General features: G+C 34.4%; 2 protein-coding genes and 1 pseudogene across 3 annotated transcripts; 1 reads left to right on the forward strand and 2 right to left on the reverse strand.

Moving 5' to 3' along the window:
- The first annotated feature begins 219 nt into the window (after positions 1-219).
- Positions 220-6138, forward strand: LOC111381244 (annotated as a pseudogene).
- A 447-nt stretch (positions 6139-6585) lies between these two features.
- LOC111381243 lies at positions 6586-8606 on the reverse strand. Its single transcript, XM_023004998.1, has 4 exons — positions 7952-8606; positions 7509-7579; positions 7010-7108; positions 6586-6904 (listed from the first exon to the last, which is right to left on the reverse strand). Exons 1-4 carry the CDS (start codon positions 8529-8531, stop codon positions 6812-6814), a joined length of 843 nt encoding a protein of 280 aa, XP_022860766.1. The 5' UTR covers positions 8532-8606; the 3' UTR covers positions 6586-6811.
- A 7270-nt stretch (positions 8607-15876) lies between these two features.
- Positions 15877-19081, reverse strand: LOC111381215 (ethylene-responsive transcription factor ERF113-like). Of its 2 annotated transcripts, none has more exons than XM_023004966.1 (2): positions 18582-19081; positions 15877-16739 (listed from the first exon to the last, which is right to left on the reverse strand). In XM_023004966.1, exons 1-2 carry the CDS (start codon positions 18664-18666, stop codon positions 16117-16119), a joined length of 708 nt encoding a protein of 235 aa, XP_022860734.1. In that variant the 5' UTR covers positions 18667-19081; the 3' UTR covers positions 15877-16116. The 2 variants fall into 2 exon arrangements, with proteins under 2 accessions (XP_022860734.1, XP_022860732.1); XM_023004964.1 differs by having other exon boundaries at positions 18579-19070.
- Positions 19082-23658: the final 4577 nt, after the last annotated feature.

Consider the following 23658-nt stretch of genomic DNA (forward strand, 5'->3'; position numbering starts at 1 on the left):
ATATAAGAAGTCGGTAAGACCTCTGTAAAAAAAAAACTCTGTAGAAAGAGCTTTAGCCAAGTAAAATCTCTCATGATTGGAAATATTTAAAGCATATGATTTAATATTTAGAGGGAAATTGGCAAAAACTCAAAATAGAGTTCCCACCTTTCCCTAAATTTACACTCTTTTCAAGTCCCCGCCAAACACCTCCCTATATTACGCCACCCCAACTGACCCACCCTACGTCATATTTAAACCCGTCTCCTCGCCGACCGAGCCATTGAATCACTTTACTTTCTATACAATCTCCATTCTTTCGTAGGGTAGCAGCAATCACCAATGGCTAACACCAGCGACCTCCCATGCGACGCCGATGGAACCTGCATGGTGTGCAAGAAGAAGGCACCGGATGGCGAGACCCTCACCTGCAAGACGTGTGTCACTCCATGGCACAGCACTTGTCTCTCAGTGCCACTGAAAACCCTAGCTGATGCTGCCCACTGGGAGTGCCCGGACTGCTCATTGACGGCCGATCAACCGGGTGGTGCCACCGTCAAGCCATCGATCTCCGGGGGAGACCTGGTGGAGAAGATCCGGGCGATCGAGTCTGACCAATCGCTGACTGATCGGGAGAAGGCCAAGCGGCGCCAGGAGCTACTGAGTGGAGACGCTAAATCAGCCTCTCCCGAGGGCCCGAATCATGAGCAGAAGAAGTCCAATGGCGAGACTAACGATGGTTTGGCCATTCTCGGTGACAAGCTCAACTGCTCCATCTGCATGCAGCTTCTCGATAGACCCGTCTCTGTATGATCTCTCTCTCTCTATGAATTCATATTTTCATACAAACGTGTTCGTCTTAGCGTTCGGATAGCTATGTTTGATGAGAAAATTTTAAACTGTTTGCGTATTGCTTGACTTTAATGTGGAAAATATAATGAATTTATGGGCAGGGTGTATTTTTTAAATTGTACTCGGAGTTGATCGCGATATCCTCAAAGAATGTTAATCAACTGGAGAGGTTTTTTTTTTTTTTTTTATACCATTTCACTATTTCAAGGAAATGGGGCTCTTTGTAATTTTTATTTGGGATCCCTAGATGGTATTCCTTGTTGAAAATTATTTCCTTTGGCTATTTTTGTACCAAAGATTTTCTTTTTGGAATTAGGCATTCGGGAATGATCATCAAATTGGAAAAAACAGCAAATGAGTTGAGTTCTTGTAAAACTTAATCAGTTACAAGCTTAGAATTGTGGAATTTGTGGAGTGTAATTCAAAGTGAGAACAGTGAAGGAGTCCTTGTTTCACAATGATAAAGTGATTTTTTTATCTTTAGGTGATTATTTTTGTATCTAATAGGGGTAACTTGTAATTGGTTACTCTCATCATAAATGTGAACAACTAAATGAAACTAAGTCTATTGATGAATTTAATTTATATTGGTGATGTTGCGGGCTTCATACTGGATAACTTTGGATACCTAAAAGAATTACATTTATGGAAATTTCCCGTATTTTATGGGTATCATTTACTTCTTTGTTTCTATTTTGGGACCATAACATTTTTTATTGACTAGTCATTTTATATTAATGACCATTGCTGAATATAGTTGTAGCATTCATCTTTAGCTTTACACCTGATTTCTAGTTATTATTATATGGCCATGTGTAGCAACTTTTCTAACTACCCTGCACTTTTAAGGAGTGACTGAATTGATTGTGTCTCCTATGTTCTTGTATTGAAGGTTCTTGAATGAATATAAAGGGTCACATGAAAAAATGGATTCAGAAAAAGTCCGTCTTCGTATTTTATGTACAGGAATACTTACATGATTTGATTATTGATTCATTCATTCCTAGGCAATCTACTGCAATTCTTTTGTTTCCTGTAAACAAAAGATATTTGTTGTGACAGTTGTCTAATGAGGACAATGTCAAGTGTATCAACATTGATTTTATTTATATTAAATAGGTATTCCGGATGGCTTGTCTCCAGGGAAGTAAATATCATTGTTTTACTTGGACACCTGGACAAGTAATCAGGCTTCTGATGTGCATGTCTCTGTTTCAGGAAATTCTGATGCAATCAGCCAGTTACATAGTGGGTTTAATATTGCTTCAGCTCATCCTATAGCTGAGAAAATGCGCGTTATGGTTTTAATTTCCCAACATTTTCTAAAATGAAAATGTTTATAGTGAACTCAACAAAGCCTCTTCCTAAATTGAAAAAGCACCCATTTATGCCTTTCTTGTCTACCAATATATTAGTTAGAGGGCATTAAATGTTAACCTAGTCTTTGATAGTCGAATGGATGAATTTGACTGTTTTGTGAACAATTGTGTAATATTCTCATAGACAAAAAAGTTTAAAATATTTAAACTTGTTTTTGGAGATTGGACTTAAAATAGATTTGTCATTTCTTGATTCAGACGCCATGTGGCCACAACTTTTGTTTGAAGTGCTTCCAGAAATGGGTAGGTCAGGGGAAGCGCACTTGTGCGATTTGTCGTGAGGTTATTCCATCCAAGATGGCAAGGGAGCCCCGCATCAACTCTGCTATTGTTATTGCCATTCGAAATGCCAAAATGTCACAGTCTAATGTTTCAGGAGGTGTCCCAAGGGTCAACCATTTTGTACACAACAAAGATCGGCCCGACAAAGCATACACCACTGAGCGAGCGAAAAGATCTGGAAAGGCTAATGCCTGCAGTGGGAAGATCTTTGTTACAGTTCCTCTTGATCATTTTGGTCCAATTACAGCAGAGCATGATCCAGAAAGAAACGTGGGCGTGTTGGTTGGGGAGACCTGGGAAGATAGGATGGAATGCAGGCAGTGGGGGGCTCACTTTACCCACGTTGCTGGGATTGCTGGGCAGTCAGAGTATGGAGCACAGTCTGTTGCACTGTCAGGGGGTTATGAAGATGATGAAGACCATGGTGAATGGTTTCTTTATACTGGAAGGTATACTCAAATGTGGTCGCTTTGTGCTATGCTTTGTTTGTTTTGAGTAATCTACTGTCCAAATATTTTCGGTGCTTCACCTTGTTTTATTTGTCTTACCAACATGGCTGAACCATGTGACCTTTTTGTGTCTATTGTTTCATCTTTCTGTTTTTACTTTGGGATCCATGAATGTTCTTAGATTTCATACAATTCATGTATCTAACTGTATATGTGTCCTTATGTTCTGGATACTTTCTATTTAGGCGACCGATGATTTTGGCTGATTAGAATGCTTAAAGGTTCTATTTGTGTCCATTTTTACAACTTTGAGATTAGATTTTGAACCGTGAAATATACATGATAGAGTTAACGAATCTTGAGCTTGCGAGTTCTTTGAAGCATTGCGAGTGAGTTGCAAAAATGGTTATCCTGTCCGAGTTGTAAGGTATTCTGATATTTCTATTTAAGAAACAGTTAAGAATTTAAGCAAATGCCATGTATTGTCACGCTATGTTTTCGATCAATGAAAACTACACTTTTGACAGTTTGCTAGAATGTGTGGGTTTACCCCTCTGTATAGATTTTGCTACATGATATCTTAATTGCGGGAGCAAACAAATGTTGTTGATATGACATTGACTAGGTTCCATCTCATGGCCACTGTCCATTCAAGTAAGAGTCTGTAGCTGTGTAGCTTTGCCATAAATGATGCTTATTTTCTCAGGATTGCATTTATTGGCTTGGAAAATGCTAGATATATAAAAGGGAAAGAGAATGTCTGACTATTCTTCAATTTATTTTCCAATGCAGCTTTTAATATTCACATGGATCTGATAATTGAAAATGAAACTAATATTTCCTCTTCTGGAATTAGGCCAACATTATTTTGTTTGGTTGGGAATCACACCCCTTTTGGTGATCTAAGGTTTTCGTTAAAACTTTTAAATTCTCCCAGTTATTTGCAGTCAACCAAGACTATATATCCTACAGTGAAATACTCAATTAGTGCTGCCATTACTAGGTTAACAATCATCCAAGTTTTTATGTTTAGCAATCTATTGCAACAATGATATCAGTTAGTGGTTAGAAAGATAAAATATTAGTCTTTGCCTTTTCCGTTCCCTAATGCACTTCCTTATTTTTGTACTGACTTTTTCTTTTGTCGGGCAGGTCTCACAAGGAGAAACGTTCTTCTTATGCGCCACAGGAAGGTGTACGTTATGATGGGATTTATAGGATTGAAAAATGTTGGCGCAAGGCTGGAATTCAAGTAGGGATTTGCTTCCATAAGAATTTAAGTCACCTTTGTGCTCAATACGTTCTCTTACCGCTTTCCTTCACTTGATATAGGGATTTAAGGTGTGCCGTTATTTGTTCGTTCGTTGTGATAATGATCCTGCGCCATGGACAAGGTTTATTGTTTCTTTCATTATGCCATCATCTGTCCCTATATGCACTTATGTTTGCATGCTTAGTTCTTAATTGTCATCATTTTCTACAGTGAAAATAACGGTGATCGCTCAAGAGAGTTGCCCACTGTAGAGGAATTAAAGCATGCTACTGACATAACCGAAAGAAAAAAGAGTCCTGCTTGGGATTTCGATGTCAGAAGCTATATACTGAACTTATGGTTTTTCTTCACCAATTTCATTTATATATCTGCATGAAACTTTAACACTAGCCGTTCAGCTTCCTTTAATTCCTGTTTTTATATTAATATTGTTCTTCATAAGATATTAAGTTTTCTAGTGACCTCAGCCGTTTAATTTTGCAATGCACAGGAGGGACAATGTCGTTGGATTTGGAAAAAGCCTCCACCCGAAAGTCGAAAAGCTCCTGATGCTTATGATGAGGAAGGTAAGATCACTAAGAGAGCAAGACGCCAAAAACGAAATGAGTCAGTGAAAGAAAGGCTTTTAAAAGGTATTATTCTTGTTACATGTGCATTTCTTTGGACTTACAGAAGCTGTTCCATGGAGAGGTTTCTGAATAGTACAATGTGTGATTATGGGTGCATAATCTTTATGTATACGTACGAGCCACATGTTTCTCAAGTCTGCAACTCATGATACAGATTTTAGCTGCCTCATCTGCTGGAAAGTAATGGTGCTTCCTCTTACAACTCCCTGTGCTCATAACTTCTGCAAGGCATGCTTAGAAAATTCCTTTGCTGGCCAGTCTTTCATAAAGCAGAGGACATGTGGAGGTACAAGGACACTTCGAGCACAAAAAAATGTCATGAAATGCCCTTCGTGCTCAAATGATGTGTCTGACTTCCTTCAGAATCCCCAGGTACAAAGAGCAGAATTTTTTTCTCATTTAAATTTTGAAGTTACTAGCACAATTACAGTGACTGACCATAGAATTGGGGGTCATATATGCATTTTGTGCTGTGCAAGGAAGATTTATTTCAAGATGTATGAATCAGAAGTGTGCGCTCATCCAAAATATGATTCTGCAACAGGTTAACAGGGAGTTGATGAATTTGATTGAATCACTACAGAGCCAGATGAAGGAGGAAAACATGGAATCTGAAGAACTTGATGGTGCAAATGACGAAGATGCTGAGTTATGTGATGAAACAGATGATGCATGTATAGAAGTGGACATGGGGGAAGAAATTGATGGCACTAATGGAAAATCCAACATTGGTGCTGAAAATGAGAACTGTGATGCTAGTGCTGAAATTCTGAAGGAAGAGAAGGATGAGAAAGAAGGCAGTAAACCTTTGTCCAACACCAACCCCCAGCCACCTATTGAAAAGAAAGCCCTAGGCAGGTGTGATGCTGTGAGTGATGACAAGGAAGCTGGCGTTGCCAGAGGTGAAATGCCCAAAAGAAGAAACAAGCGACGCGGTGCTGGTGAAGAGGCTTGCTCATTGGCTCCCAACGGGGGCAAGAAAAGAAGAGGCAACAAGACTTAACATAAGTTGCTCACTTGTTCTGCTATCTCATTCTCTCCTGTCTTTTTCTTTATTACAACCTCTCGCATTTTTTTGATGACTTGTTGGCCTGGAGCCAAGTTCCATTGGGCGTGGGAGGAGGATTTTGGGTATACACATTCTTTTTGGCAGGAGTAAGGTTTAATCTGACTTTTTAGAACTATATAATTGTGTATCATTGGGATGTATTGCCCATTTTTCTTGCCTTTTGAATTATTATGTTTATAGGATTTTAAGGATGCAGTAAACAAAATTATCTGCTTTTGGATTGCCAGTTTATGTGCAAGTCTTGTTGTTTAGCAAATAGCACACAAGTAGGATGCTTGTTTTCTTAACTTCCCTCAGGCTGTTACGACAGCTCTTTGAAATCATTCTAGCACACCTGATACTTCTTACGAGACTGCTTGCCTTTTTGGTCCTGTTTTATTTACTTACAGATATACAACCTGTTACATGTTAGAGGATTATGCCACTTGTCAGAAGGATTTTGACAGATGCAGTGATGGAAGTGCAGGTGGCAGCAAATTATTGGATGGAACGTCAACTTATTTGGCACTTTAGCATGATTTTATGGGTTATGTGCCTCGTTTTTTGTATTGAGTTTAACATGGTGGGCACTACGGATTTGTGCATTTCTCCAAGATTTACCATGATTACTCCTGTGTTGTAGTTAAGCAATCTATGCGGTGTCAAGCTTTTTAACTATTGTAAACCATGAATCTCTAAGCAAAAGCAGCAATACTGTGTTTAATATTAAAGGAGTTCCATCTTTAGTTTACAGAAAATAGCTGCTGATAGCAAAAAAGATATGGCTTCTTTACATACCATTCTGTTCATCCACATGAATAACAAATTCAAAGCAACAAGGGACTCAGAATTTTTTACTCGAATGGTGCCCAAACGCGATGCAGTTCCTGCTTTCAAGCAGAAATTTGTATACAGCTCGTTTAGTTTTGGCGTTCAAGTTTCTCAGTAAGTGTCCTCTTCTCCTCTTCAGGCAAAGCGTTAAAAATGAAGACTGATTTGTCTCCTATGTCATCCTGTAGCACAACAAAAACATATCAAACTCGTGTTTTCTGAATATATCAAAGTAGACTGTTGATGGATAAAGCTAAATTCAATTCAAGCAAAGGAAGGCTTCGTACCTTAATTGGCTGAGTGAATTTTCTTCCCGCAAACACTAGAAAGAGAGCCATCCACACCCCCAACAAAGCAACTTTTGATCCATCATCCACCAGACCAGTCTATATCCACAGAAACGTTCATTATGTGTCGGGGAAAAAAATTCAAGTCTCACGTGAGAAGACAAGACAAAGCTTATTTCTTTATACAGTCTTCGCGCATGATTGACATTAAAAGTCGGAGAATTTCAAGTTGCAGTGCTGTTACAACTTCACAGACACCAAAACCTTTGGGTAGTCACTTTTTATTAATCATTTAAATGTTCATAAACGAAACAGAAGCTACTATGTATTGCCATTGGGAATTCTCTTAAGTCTGTCAAGTTCCCAACAGTTTCGCAAGTATTGTTGCTGTAATAATGCAAACTTCTAAAGTGAATGTGCTAGGCTTCCAATTGTGCACTAATGGCCTGAGGTTCAATCTCAAGCATTGAAACAGATATAGGCAGTAGCCAGTACTTACCAGATGACCAAGCAGAATTGATGGAATGATGAATGTCAGGATGCCCGCTTCCAATTTCCCATAGCAAAGGCCTGTTACAAAGAGAGTAATGCTATTTGAATCGGCATGAGTTAAGCACGTTTTGAATTACCTTTTTATTTATTAGTCGAAGCTCTAATCGTTGTGGGTTTTGGGGATAAAGGTAGTCAGCGACGGCAGTAGTTATCACATGTGACAATTTGTTATTTGAATCATTAATTTGTTATTTGAGACAATAGAATTACAGAAAATTAATGCCTCAAAATATAAGTTGCCACATATGATGTCTACGGTAGTGCGTCGCTCATTATGAATAGTATTATTCTTTCGAATAAGACCATGATCTCAAGCTCGTTTTAATTCATTAAAAATATGCATTCATGATATAGGATAAATTGTATTTGTAATTAAATATTGAAGAATACCTTCCTTGAATACGAGTCCAGTCAATGCAGCAAAGAGAGGACCTACAAACCAGACAGCCGTTGGATTCTCAACAACATACTCTACTAGACTCTTCCCCTGTGGTTGAGCAAGAGTTATATATGTTGCCAAAGATCCAACCACACCTAACACCCATAAAGCTTGAAGAGCCCGCTTAATTTCTGTTACATATATGTGAATTAAGTACAGAGATAAGCCTAGCCCACAAGCTCCAACACCAAAGAACAAATCAAGATTTCTTTGAATCAATTCGTTATTGGGAAAGAAAGCAGTTGAAGATGCAACAACAAAAGAAGCAGCAGAAATCACCAATCCTGATCTGTATAAAATAACCTCTTGAATATCTGAGGATTCGACAGTCCAGGGACCATAGACCCCTTGATATTCAATTCGTTTCTTACTTACAGTTTGGCATTTTATATTTTTATGGGCCAGCCGAGAAGGAGAAGGAGAAGAAGAAGAAGAAGAAGACCCACGATGGATTAAAACTCTACTGGGATTTCGGAATAGAATATGAGGCTTTGGAAGATGAATTATCGCTGCAGCTGCTAAATGAGCCATTAATCACCGCTTCTTCCTCAGTTTTTGATTTTTTTTTTTTTCTCTGTTTATGAGAAACTCAAACTCGTGGCGGAGAATCAACAAAATAATTAATTATAGTGATAGTGATAATGATAACGATAATGATACAGAGCTTCTTGCCGCCAAGGCCCAAGAATGTTATATCTTCCATACAAGTGAAATAAATGGACCAACTTTACAGTCTAAATTGGGCTCAACTTCATAACATAATCCAACCAAACAAATTCAATTATATCTTTGTAGGAGATTAAAATCATATTTTTAGTAAATTTTAAAAAAAATTAAAAATATTTGATTGAAAAATTGTGGGTTATAATTAAAATTAATTGTTAACTTTAACTTATATTGAAAATCTACGCCGAATTAGGACTATATTTGTTTGGGAAAAGTACATAAATATCATATAAGAATACAAAATCAAATTTAACAAATTTGATCAAAAAAGAAAAAGAAAAAATCACAAATCAGGTGTTAAATTAAAATAACAATAATAACTAATCTTCATCACTCATCTCTTTCCTCTCTCTCCCCTTTTCTGTTCACTACACTGGCCTAGGGATGGCAAGGGCCAGGGAATTCCGCCCCATTACCCATTTAAGTCGGGGAGGGCGGGTTGGGGCGGTTGCCCCGTTTACGTACTCGTTTATATTTTTTTTAATTTTTTTTTTATTTTTGATAATTCATTTTAATGCCCCATTTATTCAAGTGAGATAATAATATAGTTATTAATTTTTTATATTATTTTATTTATTTTTAAAAGTTAAATTATTCGAATATAGTTGGTAAACTAAGGTTTTTTATTATTATTATTATATTCATTAGATAATCTTAGTTACCATTTTCTATTACAATTAATGAAATTTTGTGGAGTTATTTTATTTAGTGCTTGTTTGAGCCTCATTATTTCCTAATAATACATTTTAGAATAGTAGATTGATAGAGAATGAGTGATTAAAAAATAAAAAAATATTGAATTTATGTGTCATATTATTTTTTTAAAGAATGTGTGATTAAAAAAAAGAGATGGAAAATGTATTTTAAAAATAATGGAAATCAAACAAGAGCATGAAGTATTGAATTCTTTAAAAAAAAAGGACTAAATGGGACGAGACCCTCGTTACCCGTACCAGCTTCGAGGCGAAATTTTTCGCCCCGTACTTGACCCAATTACCCGATTAAGCGGGTAATCCTCACCCCGTTCGAAAAAGGTTCCCCGCTAGTATTGGATTGGACGGGTATTTTTGCCATCCCCTACCTCACCCATCGGAGCTTCTCTTCACCCTCGCCTATCGTAGTCGTAGCGGGTTTAACCCCGCGCAGCGATGCTCGAAGGTGCTATGAGTGAGGTGCGCGGAGTGGCACTCCCCACTGTTTCAAATCTAATCCAATTTTTATGCAGTCACTTTGATTTTTGTTAGTGTTGGTTGGTTTTTTTTTTGCAAATGGTGGTGATGGTGAGGTGGTCTTGTGATGAGGTGCTGTCGATTGTAGTGAGATGGTGGTGGTGGTGGTTATAAATTTTGGTCTTATGGGTGGTGGTGGCGACGAAAGTAGTATAGGTGGGGGTGCTAGCTGTTTTGGATCCAGGTTGGGATGAGGCATGGCAGTGGGGGTACGATAGGATAAAAAGTATTTGTGACCAATTGTGACCAAATATGTATTCATTGTGACTTTCTCATGTCAGTCATAACTATGATGGTATGTAACCAATTCACCGTTAATTTGGTCACATGCAGTCATAATCGATCACGATTAAAACAGACTTGATGAAAATCAATTATAATTAACAGAGACTCAGTCACAGAGGATCAAATTTAACATATAAATGGTTATAAGCACCAACACCAACACCACCACACCATCACAATCATTTAATCCATATGCTGCACTTCTATTCTCATTTCTCTGCCCTCCAAATTAGATCCATTGCCACTTGTTGACCATCATATTAGCGTGCCTTGTAGTGGCACTGTACCGCGCGCGGTGGTGCTGGACAAGGTGTCATTGGCACCGAGCATAGTGGTGTTGTTAGAGGCACCAATGAGCACAATTATTTACTTCCAAGCCTCTAATATTCAGCCAATACATTAACACTTTTAGGGCATATTCGATGTAGATTTTATGAGAATGGATTTTGTGAAAAATGATTCTTTGACGAATGTGTGGCTAAAACGTGTAAAATTATTTTATTGAGTAAAAATGCGTTACCGGAAATGAGTTTGGGGAAAAAAAATGCTTAAAGAATCTGAATCAAATATGAGCATAATCCTTTCTCATTCGAGATTAAAATTCATAATCTAGGTTGAGATATACTCTTGCAAATCAAGGCTCAAGATTTTTTATTCAACTAAGATTTGGATTTATAAAATTTTTGTGTGGTAGTTTATGCAGAATTGGACTAATCTCTTTTGTTGGTTATAAATATGTTGTCGCACAATTTGACTCGTGCTCAAGAGCCTTTAACGTGGCTTAGGTAAAACTGTAGCAGCGGTTGGCTAACCTCATAAGGTTGGCACTTTCCTGAAAATTAATTTGGAGTTACTATGCAGTTTTGGTGTTCTTTGTTCAAGTTAGTCATGGTCAAAATCTTGGGGTTGACACAACTATTGTCATCTTTTAAGTGTGGCTTGAACTTGTTTTGCTAATTTTTAATGTCAATTCAATTAATGAAAAATTACCTTGGTTTAAAGGATGTATAAATACTTTTGGAAATATCGAGAGGATTGAAGAATTCATGATGAAACGTTGGGTATTTCTTTAAACTTGCAAAGAAAAAATTAATTTCAATGCCCAAAAGCTGAATCGTCTTTGTGTGTAGAATTTATGATAGAAAAGTATACGTTTAGAGATTTTCATACGTTGCGAGTATTTTGAATCCGATATGCCATGATCGCAACATATCACAATGTCTAGATATTCAGCTTAAGTCATAGGCTTTTGGAGATTAAATTTAGGGTTTTTGAGTATCTCTTGCTCTAGCAAGGATGCAATGAAAAGTTCCATAAAATTTTATACCTGGACACCTAAAGTCAATAACCGATTAATTCACTTCGACCCAAAATGGTTAAACCAACCCATTAATTGGGTCTAGCATGTTATCAACAATCTCTCACTTGGATTGGGTTCAATGTCAATTTCATAATTTCGATTCTCGTCTTTTGTTTGTAACTCATTAGGTATTCATCCACGATAGTATTATCCTATTTGATCAAAATACAATAAATGAAACTTTTCTTTTAATTTAATATACCTAGATAAATTAATTCATGTTGCATTTCAAGATTGACATCTAGAAATGTGTCGACACAATCCATATGATGTGGAATGTCATGTGCCGTGACAAACATTTTTGCCAGGTTGTCGTGAAAATATAATCCTTTCACAAGTATAATCTAATTGATTACAAGATACAGATAAATGCCAATCTGGATTTAATATAGCATATTATTTCTCATGTTTTGGAGACCTATGTTCTATCGAATTGAACTAAAAGTGCTTGTATAACAAAATAAGATAAGACTGTAAAGAAAAGGATGGTCCTTTTATTTTGATACCCCATGTCTTTCCCTTTAACGCTGTGTCAAGGCCACAACAGCAACACTACAAGAAGACAACGTTGTCAAAGTAGCGCCTCTATCGTTCCCTCCTTCCAGGTTGGTAGAGCACCTCGTTTACATGTGCGCCAATGTTTTTCAGGGGTCCAGATGTTTGTTAGGTATTTCTATCAAACACAAATAAAGAAGAGGAAAATGTTTTTGGAGTTGTTGGAGCCATGGTCTACCCAGCAATGCTTCATATCTCCCTTGCTTTTTGTGCCAGTGAAGGAATAATGGAGCAAGCAATAGGAAATGGCGGGAGCACCGTTGAACAGGTCCACTTGCTGCTTGCTGAAGCTCGCTTCTCCTTAACTTGATCGGAGTTATGCTTGAAATATTTCACCTAATAATTTCACCATGGTCAAATAATTTCTCTATCAACGTGGACGAAAAACATGTTATAATTTCTCACCATCTAAGTGATGAATCATGTATATGTCCTACATTAATTTTCATATGATTCTCAATACACTCATATGAAGACATATTATTGATCATAGAAAAGGTAATGTTCTACCAAAGTGTGTTGATCCCCATGTAAGATTCTATGAGAATTCAAGTCGATGGACTAAAATCCACTACCTAACACTTAGAGAATTTCCCTGACAGTTCCCAGTTGGTAATACAATGAAGTAAGATTTCATTATCGAAGAATATGACACTTATCAATGCACATTTGAATCCTACCTTGATCTCTTCCATACTAATCATTATTAGCATCTCATCTATGCACGTGGATTGGGACAATTAGAACAACCTCCTAAATCTATCTCTATAGATCTTGGTTCCCAGAATGCAAATCGTCATTTCCATATCCATCAAGGAAAAACTTTAAATAGCTTCACTTTCATTGATTGTGATATGGGAATATGATTACTGGTCAACGATATGTCACCCATATATTGTACCAGAAATACAAATGTGCTCTCACTAACCTTGTATACACAAGTGGTTCAACATTATTTTAATAAAATTAAACAATTCAATTACTTAATCAGAACATATTTTCAAGCTCCTGGAGTTCAATCCATAAATGAACTTCTATAGATTACACACCACATTCATGTACTGCTACAAGCATAATTCTAACATAGCTACAATAAAAAAAGTCAGCTCTTAGTCTTTAATTGTAGTAATAAATCAACCAGTCTAACCTTTTAAGTATGAACATTACTATCCAGTTGACCCTTTTACTTGTAAACTTATTTACCTTCCATCTATTATTGGATAGGCCAACCAAAGTCCAAACTTTGGTTTTCAAACATGAAATTCATATCTGATTCCATGAATTTCTGTCAACTTTTTAAGTCGACGTTTGACTTAACTTCTGCACAGGTATTAATTCCATCATCTTTGATTAAAAATATATTATTAGTAATAAGGAATTTGTATATCCGAGAAAAACAATGATATTAATAGACTTACGTTGATCTAGGGCATCATTAGGAATAACCGTGTTGTGAGTAGCTAGCACATTCTCAAAGACGATTTAAGCCTAACTGATACGGACTTAGGATCTTACGAATCTAATCTGATTATTATATATTAACAATTTAACTTATGGTATCACGATGAGTACAAATTGGAACCCCACCATAACCATGGTGAATGGGCTGCAGCCAGCGGGGGGGGGGGGGGGGGGGGGAACCCCAGCCAAATTGGTCGGGCAGTTGGACTAGCAATTGTGAGTTTGCTAGTTCGATTCCTGTTGGAACTGCATATTGACCTTCTTTGTTTGAGCCGATCAGCTATGAGTAACCTAGGCTGGTTTACCTCCTTGTGGTCCTTTGCCGGCTAGGATCATAAGGCGGGGTTTACCTAGTGCGCACTTTCGGATAGCGGCTGCGGTTCCTTTGTCAAAAAAAAAAAAAAAAAAAAAAAAAAATTAAATTTTTTTTTTTTTAAAAAAAAAATAAAAAAAAAAAAGCTTAAATTTTTTGTCTTATAAAATAAAATTGGAAAAAAAAAGTTTAAAAAAATGAGTTTCAAAGTCTGGAAAAGAAAAAGAACATGCGAGTGGTCCGTGCGAGCCGCAAAAATTGAAAGTTAGATGCCGACAACCGAAAGCAGATCAAGTGTTGATATGAAATCTGATGGTGGTAGGTCCATTTTAAACCCACGCCGGCATTGGGATACACGTCCCACCCCCGCGTGCGAATGGATCCCACTCAAAATAAAGAAGTTTCTAATTTCGTTTTGCCCTTTAATTTAATCTCTCCTTTTTGGGCTTTCCCCAGGATGGATTTTCCCTTTTAAGGCCCACCACAAGGATGAAAGAATTCTGCTTGCATGCTCGAAGCAAACTTCACCGAAGATTTGACATAAATTGATGCCTACGCATGTTTTGAGTTTACATATTAGTTGTCAGCTAATTTTTTCGGGGCTGTGCTACACATACATTAGAGTGTCTATAACGGTGTCCACCGTCTCACGTAAAGTGGTACTCACTTCAAATAAAATATAATTTACTGAAAGTAGGTCCCCTTCATGGGAGGAGAGTAAACACCGTTATAAACACCACATTATATACAAGTAGTATATTCTATTTTTATATATATGGAATCGATGGAATAAATCAATCTAGTATTAATTTGAGAAATGTACAACTTGTCTACAATCTAAGCCCCTGTTTTATGGTTATTATTTGGGGGAAAACAATGTTTTGAATAATGATTTTAGAAGAATTAGTTGGAGTTGAATGTGTATAGGAGGTTATTCTGAAATACTTTATAAGTGCTGTAAAAGTAATATTTGATACCGATTTGTTGAGGGGATTTAATGAATCTCAAACGAATTAAAGAAAATAAAATTTATGATAGATATTTAGGAGAAGAAATTTGTACTCAAAATTCATCTTTTATGATCCAAATTTTTTTATGATGATGAAATACTACAAATGAGTAATATATTTATGCTATATATGGTACATAGGACATAATTAATAATACATGAATTTAAACACCCATTAAAATTTTTATATACATGATAGAAATAAATTTCATCTATAATAACTCTAGATTTGTGTAAATCAAGATTCATTGAGTCTAGATTAATGTGAACGTTAAGAGCAAGGTATTATTGAAATAATTAAATTATAATATTGTTAAAATCGTTCAAAAAATTATTTTCACTTGATGTTATATTTAATATATTATAAATATATAGTTAAAAAATAGGCAAAAAAATTTCAATTTACATGTATAATATTTTATTATGTGAATGTGTGGTGAAAAATGAGTACGTAAAAAAAAGTGTTTTCAAATAATGATAATATAATTAATTATTTTGTATCACTTGCAATTGGATTCTTTCAATTTCATGCATGCTACTTGCTTGCTAGCTAGCTACTAAATGAACAACTATGGGCAAGGAACTTTCAATTTTATCAACAAAGTTAACAGCCTGTTTGGGAGTGATTTTTTGGCCCAAAAAATTGATTTTTTGACCGTTGTTTTACTATTTCAACTGTCATATTTGACTTCTTCTCTCACAGGTGGATCTTACGTTTCTCCTAATGGTCAAAAAAAAAAATTTCAAAATCACTCCCAAACATGCTCGCATTATTGTTCCAGCTATATTGAGTTGCATAAATGAATTGAAAATTCCCTCAATTAATAGAAGCTTAACTACACATATATTGAATTTGATAAGTAAAATTGATTATAGCGATTGAGCTCATAACAAAATCATGTCAATAATGCTACATATACACCTTTTAGACAAAAAAATTGACAAATGGCAACCAAATTGCATATCACCTCATCATCAGTCAACAAAGGTGTAAACAATAATTGTACAAATAGATTAATAGGAATAGTATACATGTTGATACAAAAAATAATATTGGTGGCAAGCGAAGTACATCTCGGATATTTCAAGCAAACTTGCAAAGTGATCATGATATACTAATTAATGAAAGCTTCTGAATTCTGATCAAATAAACTAACTCAGCCACTGCATGATTTTAATTACTCGTGATTTGGACTGTTAGAGTCAAAATCATTTCCATATTTTGAAGTAAAATCCAAACCAGAAAACCCTTGAAACTCGGACGGAATATTCTGAAAATCTTGTTGCCGTTGCTCGTGGTGCTGGTGGTGGTGAGGCACTAAGCCAGAGCTACTAACGGTGGAATAGTCTGGTATCTGAGAGGTGGAATGGCTTCCTCCTTGATTATAGAGAGCTGAAGTGAAATAAGGGAAATCTGCATCACTGCTACGAAGCAATTGTGCATATTGTTGAAGCCCGGGAAAAGTGTTCTGTGACATTATGGGATCATAATTATTATAAGCAACTTGATCAACTTGCTGCTGCTGCTGCTGATGATCAACTAGAAAACTGCTCGAACCGCTACCTCCATCACTGCTTATATATCGCAATTCCGTGTTCCCATGAACACGTTCTGGGAAATTGAGCTTAGCTTTGGTGCCTTTGAACCTAAGAGCAGCATCGTCATATGCACGGGCAGCATCCTCAGCTGTCTCGAAGGTACCAAGCCAAACTCGAGCTGCCTTTTTGGGATCGCGTATTTCTGCTGCCCATTTCCCCCATGGCCTTTGTCGCACTCCTCTATAATGTTTCCTCACAGATCCTTCGTCAAACAATATAAAGTTAACGGTTGTACAATATGTATATAATAATTTACATATATATGATGTGGTGAGATATGATTGGATCAGAATTTCTTCAACTAAAAAAAAAAACAAAGCTTCAACGCTCTCTTTGACACCTCGTCCACATCTGTATGTAAATCATTATGTAACTCTATTATATACAAGCAGCATTATCCTAAAGCTAATTTGCCTTAATCACAAGAAGGAATGATATACTAACGAGAAACTAGAACTACATGTATCCTTGGCGCCAAATTTTGCAAGAAATTATAATGATACAAATTATGAGCAAGTTAATCATATAGGTACAGAATTTATTTTCTATGAATTAAAAGTTTTTCAGCTGTATATCTTAAAGCATAATGGCAAGTTCACTCTAAAAATGCACACATTTTGAATTATGTACTTAACAGGATAGGAGTTTAGTTGATCAGGATTAGTGTGATCATTGAATAGAGCGAAGTATAGACACTCTTACTTGAATAGCATGTATGTATTCCATATGTCGGAAACAGATACGGAGTCAGGAGATACAAAAATAAATAAATAATAAATATCGCATTGGACTAATACATAGAAGGAAATAAATAAATGGACTCAAACAACCCTGGGAGGTCTAAGGTCAAGGGCTGATCCCTATCTCCATTCCTTGATTGGGAAGACCAATACTCTCTATATGCTCCCGAGTTTGACATGATGGGGTGTGATTGCGTCCTATCTTTACATATATTTTAACATGTCGGCTATGTGACAAATATTTTCAAGACACACTTCGTGTACATATTTGACAAACCATCATAATACTAATAGTTCCAACACAAGAGGAATATGAAATCCCCATTTCATAAATTTTGAAAAAATAGTAATAAGTAAATATTTTCAAGCACTAAAACATTTTTGTAAAAAATTTCTAAAAACTTCATATCACATTTGCTCTACATCTACAATGTACATTTTCCTTTCTCTATCTACTTTTCGATTTCAAAAGTTTCACTTGCAAAAATGTAAAAAATGTAAATCGACTTGTTTGTGACTTCGCGTCATTAGCAAGATTATCTATAAATACAAAAATTAATGGATTACTTTGAGCACATTTTTCTTGAGTGTAAATGTAGCTTCTTTATCTAAAGAAGGGAAAATAATGTACAAAAGAGAGATGGATGAAAGAAAAAAAAGTTACATTAATCCATATTAAAAACATGGCAAGAATCATAGGTAGAAGTTGGTAGGCGAACATTAATATAATTGTCAAGAATTGGTAACACACGTGTTTGATTGATATTAAGGAAAAAGTAACAAGCATACAAGTATCAACATGTGTGAATCTAATTACTACAACTTGGACAACTCCGAAAGAGAGATCTACAGCAATCTAAAAGACAGAGAGAAAAAAAAAAGTTACATTAATCCATATTAAAAACATGGCAAGAATCATAGGTAGAAGTTGGTAGGCGAACATTAATATAATTGTCAAGAATTGGTAACACACGTGTTTGATTGATATTAAGGAAAAAGTAACAAGCATACAAGTATCAACATGTGTGAATCTAATTACTACAACTTGGACAACTCCGAAAGAGAGATCTACAGCAATCTAAAAGACAGAGAGACACTACTTTACGGAAAGTAACTTAAATACATACAATGAACTTGGCTTATAAAGAACAAAATCTTGCCTTTTTCTCTCTCTTTTCCTTTTCTAAATTATATTCATCTTCTGGAATAATTTAAAAAAGGGTTTGTTTGATGCAACTTGATTATAATTAAAAAAAGAAAAAAAAAAATGATTAATTAAGCAGAAAAAGTAATAAACATACCACCTTGATCTTGCTGTGTTTGAGTAGAAGGGTGATGCTGATCTTCTTGATGAGGGGCACTCATAATTCTTGTGAGCCCTGAAACCATAGTTGAAGTATCTCTTTCAGAAGGGAAGTTATATTCTTCTTCTTCCTTTTCCGATGCTTCCACTGGAAGTGGTCTTCCATGCCTTCGATCCACCTTCAATCCTCAACTTTTTACCAAGATTGAACTTGAAAACTGAAATCTAGAATTGGGTTGGTGAGATTTTTTTAATTTTTATTTTGTTTTGAAGGAAAAATTAAATGAGAGGAAATAGGGTTGAGAACCAGGGTTTTCTATGTATTGAAAGCAGTAGTTTACTGCTATTGTTTCTATTTATGTTGGGATATATATAGGGTTCAACTTTTTAATGATATAAAATAGAAAGGGAAAAAGAAAAGAAAAGAAAAGAAAGAAGCGTGAAAGTATGCATATCCTGGGTAGGATCACGGAGACTGGCTTTAAGATGACAAGAATGAAATGGTGGACTAAGACAAAAAGTGTGATATATATTCTTAGAACAAGACAATGAATTGATAAGAAGAGATCTTATTAGAGTTTATCTCTTCTCATCACTACTCTCTGCCAAAAGTAGTAGTGAGATTATGAGATCAAGATTTCAATCCTCCACCGAATCGTACGTGTGTTCACGTGCGCGTGTGATATACAGATCTTTTCAATAATCACGTGATTAATTAAATTTTTTCCTTAATAGATTTGGAGTTGTTTGTATGATTTTTTTTTCTCCATCATGTAGCTAGTTGATTTTTATTTTTATTTTTATTTTTTTACCACTTTTTTTTTTTTTTTGGTTCATGAAATTGTGACAAAGATTGAAATTGAATTCTTTGAGATTTTATTGCAAACTAGCTAGGATCAATGGAAAACCTAATATTACATACTGCAGTTGTTTATTTTCATTCATTAATTTTAACTACGATAACAAAACATGAAAAATAAAGATATGAACTTCTTTAAAGCTAATTAATCTGGCAATTGTTCTTGAGGTTTTGTAATTAATCCTAGAATCATGAAATTAATTTATCTAATTTTAAGGACTGCAATACGAATTAACAAAAATTTAGAAATTTGTCATCATGGAAAATGACAATATAATGGATTATTAATTACCTAGAATTGTGGGGAGTATATCACGTTCAGATATAGACAAAATTGAATTTGACAAGTTAATTAATATGAGCTGATGTTGCTTGTGGTTCTTACTATCATTTTGTCTTTAAATACTATTCAATTAATATATATATAGTTGGTTGAATAAATTGTAGTTAAATCCTGAACAAGAACATGCATTTTTATATATATATATATATATATAGTTGGTTGAATAAATTGTAGTTAAATCCTGAACAAGAACATGCATTTATATATTCATTTGCACATGTACTAGCTTAAGGCTAACGAGCAATTACCTCCAAGAAATCACACTATTTGGTGTAAGTTAATAAATTAATCTATCAACTTAAAATATCGACAATTTTTTATATACATATATTATTAATGACATTCTCTATAATCTAAGTTTATTTTGATAATTACCGTGGAGAAAAGTACCAAAACGCTTTGATCATTGATGACATTGTCAATAATTGTCAATGGTATGACTATTGGTAATTCGGATTAAGGTCAATATATATTGGTAATTCAGGCGAAACTATAGTAAATAGTACATTTGATGATCATTGACACACCTTCATCAATAATTAGTGTCAGAGTTGCTATTGAGAATCACCTTCGATACTTCAGTCATCGAAGGAGGGTAATTGCGGTACTAACAAAATTTTACTATTTCCATATTTTACGTTTTTATAAGATATTGATAAATAAAAAAAAAATATTTTTGTCTTCTTATAATATTATTGACTAATGAATTATATTTTTAACTTTTATTTTGTTTAAGATAGAATTTTCGTTTACTATTTAATTTTATATTTTTATTAATTTATTTGTTATGAATCTTTTGGTAAAATAAACTTTTAAACTATTTATGTTTTTAATATCACTATCATTCATAATTTTTATTTATTTTTAAAGGTTTATCGTTATGGACATAATTTTTCATTAAAATAAAAGTAAAAATATATAAAATATAAATTTTATTGAAGGAGCTTTAGACAATGTATTTTATTTATTTACTTTTAAATTAGCTTGACAGGTTCTATGTCAGAATACTGAAGAAAAAGAGTTTCACATTTTATTGTTCTAAGCATATTTTTTGCAATGTTCGTGCCAACTTCCATTTTATTAAACCTTGAATACAAAGGTCAATCTTATTATTTTCTTATTCAATTTTGAAAACAAAAATTTCTTTTATTTATATTTTTCATTTCAAAGCATATTTTTTTAAAAACTTAAACTGTTAAATAGTTTACTATTAAATTGTTAAATAGTTTTCTAGCTGTCCAAATATATAAAGTGTTAAGAAGCACAAGTAAGATCCCATTAAATCAAAATTATTTATTCTCAAACTCATTTTCAATCATATATTCACATAATAAAATATTTTTGCACATAAGTTAAAAAAGTTTTATTTACTTGTTAATCATACATTCTCTCAAAAATCGTAATTTCAAAATTTATTTTTCCAAAAAAAAATAATAATAATAAATCCTCAATTTAAGGAGGTCAAAGATTGGTTCAATGAATGTATAAAATATTTAAAACATTATATTGTATAATAACAATATCCTTATCTAAGATGAGTTACAATTTGATATAGTAAGTCAAAGTGTTCACATGAAAGGATGTGACATAACGGGAGACTTGTAATGTGTGATAATATGGGATCTTTACCAATGTTTTAACTCTAAAGGACCAAAATTCCAAGACACCAATTGAAGTCAGACTGTGCCTACCATCACTCTTTCATGTGATTCTGTCAATCTTCAACATCACTCCTACTCCACCACTACCACCCCTATATTGACAATTAATCAAAAACCATTTTGTCAATATCTTCCTTATCTTGGGCACATGCCAAGTCCAGAACATTCATTACCTTTCTTCAAATTAGGATACGTTGATATTAAGAATAAAGCTACTCTACCAAAAAATGGTTTATGCCCTACATAACAGATATTTACATGTGTGTGGGTTCTGCGCCGACCCCACATGAATAAAAAATATAAAAAGCCTTGGAGTGTCTAATCTGTCAAGAAGGACGTAAGCACCCTTCTGTAGGACCAGCAAGGTCATATATCCTTAACTAGAGGATTATGAATATGCTATTTATGTACAATAAAAACTTTTTTATAGTCATACGATTAAGATTAAACTAATTTTATTACTATGAGAAGGTTATAACTTAATAGAGGGGTAGTCATGAAAATTCTTATTTTGACTTAATTATATTTATTGTAACCAGTATAGAGACGTAAAGTACTTATTTTATTGATATAATTTAATAGAGACATATATAATGAGAGAAGATATAGACATCATTTTTATAAATTAGTACATGTCTATTTGTAGTGTTGAAAATATGTACAGTTGTCTTGAAAGTCTGAAATTTTATGTTCTCTTTAATTTTTTAATTCTATAAATACATTGTGAATAACAAAATCCAGGCGATCCTCAATAAATTCAAGTGATACATTTCCTTCTTCCTCTAGCAAAACAACGACGCAACTCAAAAGTCAACATATGAACTCAACCGAGTGAGAGTATTCATGTTGAGTTGTGCAAAACGAAAGAATCAAACCCTAATGAGCAAGTAAAAGATCTTATGAAGTGGTTAAAAGCTACTCATGGTCTTAAAGTATCACCTACAGAATATCTAAAACACTCAAACGATCAATCGACCTACTTCAAGAAGAAATATTGGCGAACCTAAATGCAAAACTTTTGTAGATAGTAAAGTACCCAGAAATGGGATCTATCATCTATGAATGATTTATATCCTCTATGAATGATTTATATGCCATCAAGAACATGTCAATATGAGTTTTGAATTGCTAGAAGGGAAGGAAAATATTTTCCTAAGGCAATTTCCAAATGGATCGTTGGAAAAGTTCAAGCAACGATAAGCAATTCATTTCTTTCATCATTTTTGGAAGAGTGGTTCAATTGATATGGAGTAAATTGAAGCTGTTTTGCCACCAATAAAAATGGAATTAGACAAATGGACTTGAAAGAACATTTACAATATGGATTAAACTAACTTTTTTTTTTATCTCATGTGAGTTCTTACAACAAAGTTGTTGAAGGGCCGAAAGTGAAATAAAAAGATGAATAATTGTTAGGGAAAATTGCGGCCGAGGTACCAAACATTTCGTTTATTGGCAGACTTGACTCAAATCTCTCATCTGTGCTATCGAAGATACCAAACCTTTAAAAAATTCGCACCCAAAATCCAAATTGACAAAAACCGTTAGATTGACTGTTATTGACCAAAAATCAAAGGTCTAACCAATTGTTGATTGATTTTTAAAGGGGCAAATGTGTAACTTTACATTTTCATATAAAAAACTTAAATAAAAAAATTATAAAAATAATTGATCAGACCTTTGATTTTTGGTCAATAACAGTCAAACTAACGGTTTCTGTCAATTTGAACTCCCAGTGCGAATTTTTTAAAGGTTTGGTACATCTGTTGGCACAAATGAAAGGTTTGGATTAAATCTACTAATAAATGAAGGTTTGACACCTCGACTACGATTTTCCCTAATTGTTATTTGTTGCAATATTGATGACTCTGACAAACTTACACTTCGAATAATCAGTAAGTTTCTTAATCCAAATGCTTTAAGAATATCAAACGCAATACTCACAATTGTAAGTATCGAACAAATTCAAATGCATGAATGACGCCTTCATTTTTATGGAATGGTTTAAGTGATTTGATAGTCGTTTGGCTAAAAATGTCTTGCTTATCATGAATATTTATGCCACACGTGGCAAAAAGGAGATGCTCCTCCACTTCATCACGCATTTGTCTATTCTCATCATCAAATAGTACTTCCAAAATCCAGCTATCTGATGCAGGCATCATTAAAATTTTAAATATTATAATCATCAACGCTTTAATCGCCATTTTGAAAA

This window comes from Olea europaea, unplaced genomic scaffold (genome assembly GCF_002742605.1).
Source record: "Olea europaea var. sylvestris unplaced genomic scaffold, O_europaea_v1 scaffold227, whole genome shotgun sequence".
Taxonomy (NCBI): domain Eukaryota; kingdom Viridiplantae; phylum Streptophyta; class Magnoliopsida; order Lamiales; family Oleaceae; genus Olea; species Olea europaea.

What these genes read in the sequence shown, in the direction of transcription:
- LOC111381243 (XM_023004998.1), bottom strand. Translation starts at nt 8,531, where the DNA reads ATGGCTCATTTAGCAGCTGCAGCGATAATTCATCTTCCAAAGCCTCAT. An exon ending in TGGACTCGTATTCAAGGAAG is followed by an intron (nt 7,580 to 7,951) that starts GTATTCTTCAAT and finishes TCTTTGTAACAG; the next exon opens with GCCTTTGCTATGGGAAATTG. An exon ending in CAATTCTGCTTGGTCATCTG is followed by an intron (nt 7,109 to 7,508) that starts GTAAGTACTGGC and finishes CTGTGGATATAG; the next exon opens with ACTGGTCTGGTGGATGATGG.
- LOC111381215 (XM_023004964.1), bottom strand. Translation starts at nt 18,666, where the DNA reads ATGGTTTCAGGGCTCACAAGAATTATGAGTGCCCCTCATCAAGAAGAT. An exon ending in AACACAGCAAGATCAAGGTG is followed by an intron (nt 16,740 to 18,578) that starts GTATGTTTATTA and finishes TGTTTGACGAAG; the next exon opens with GATCTGTGAGGAAACATTAT.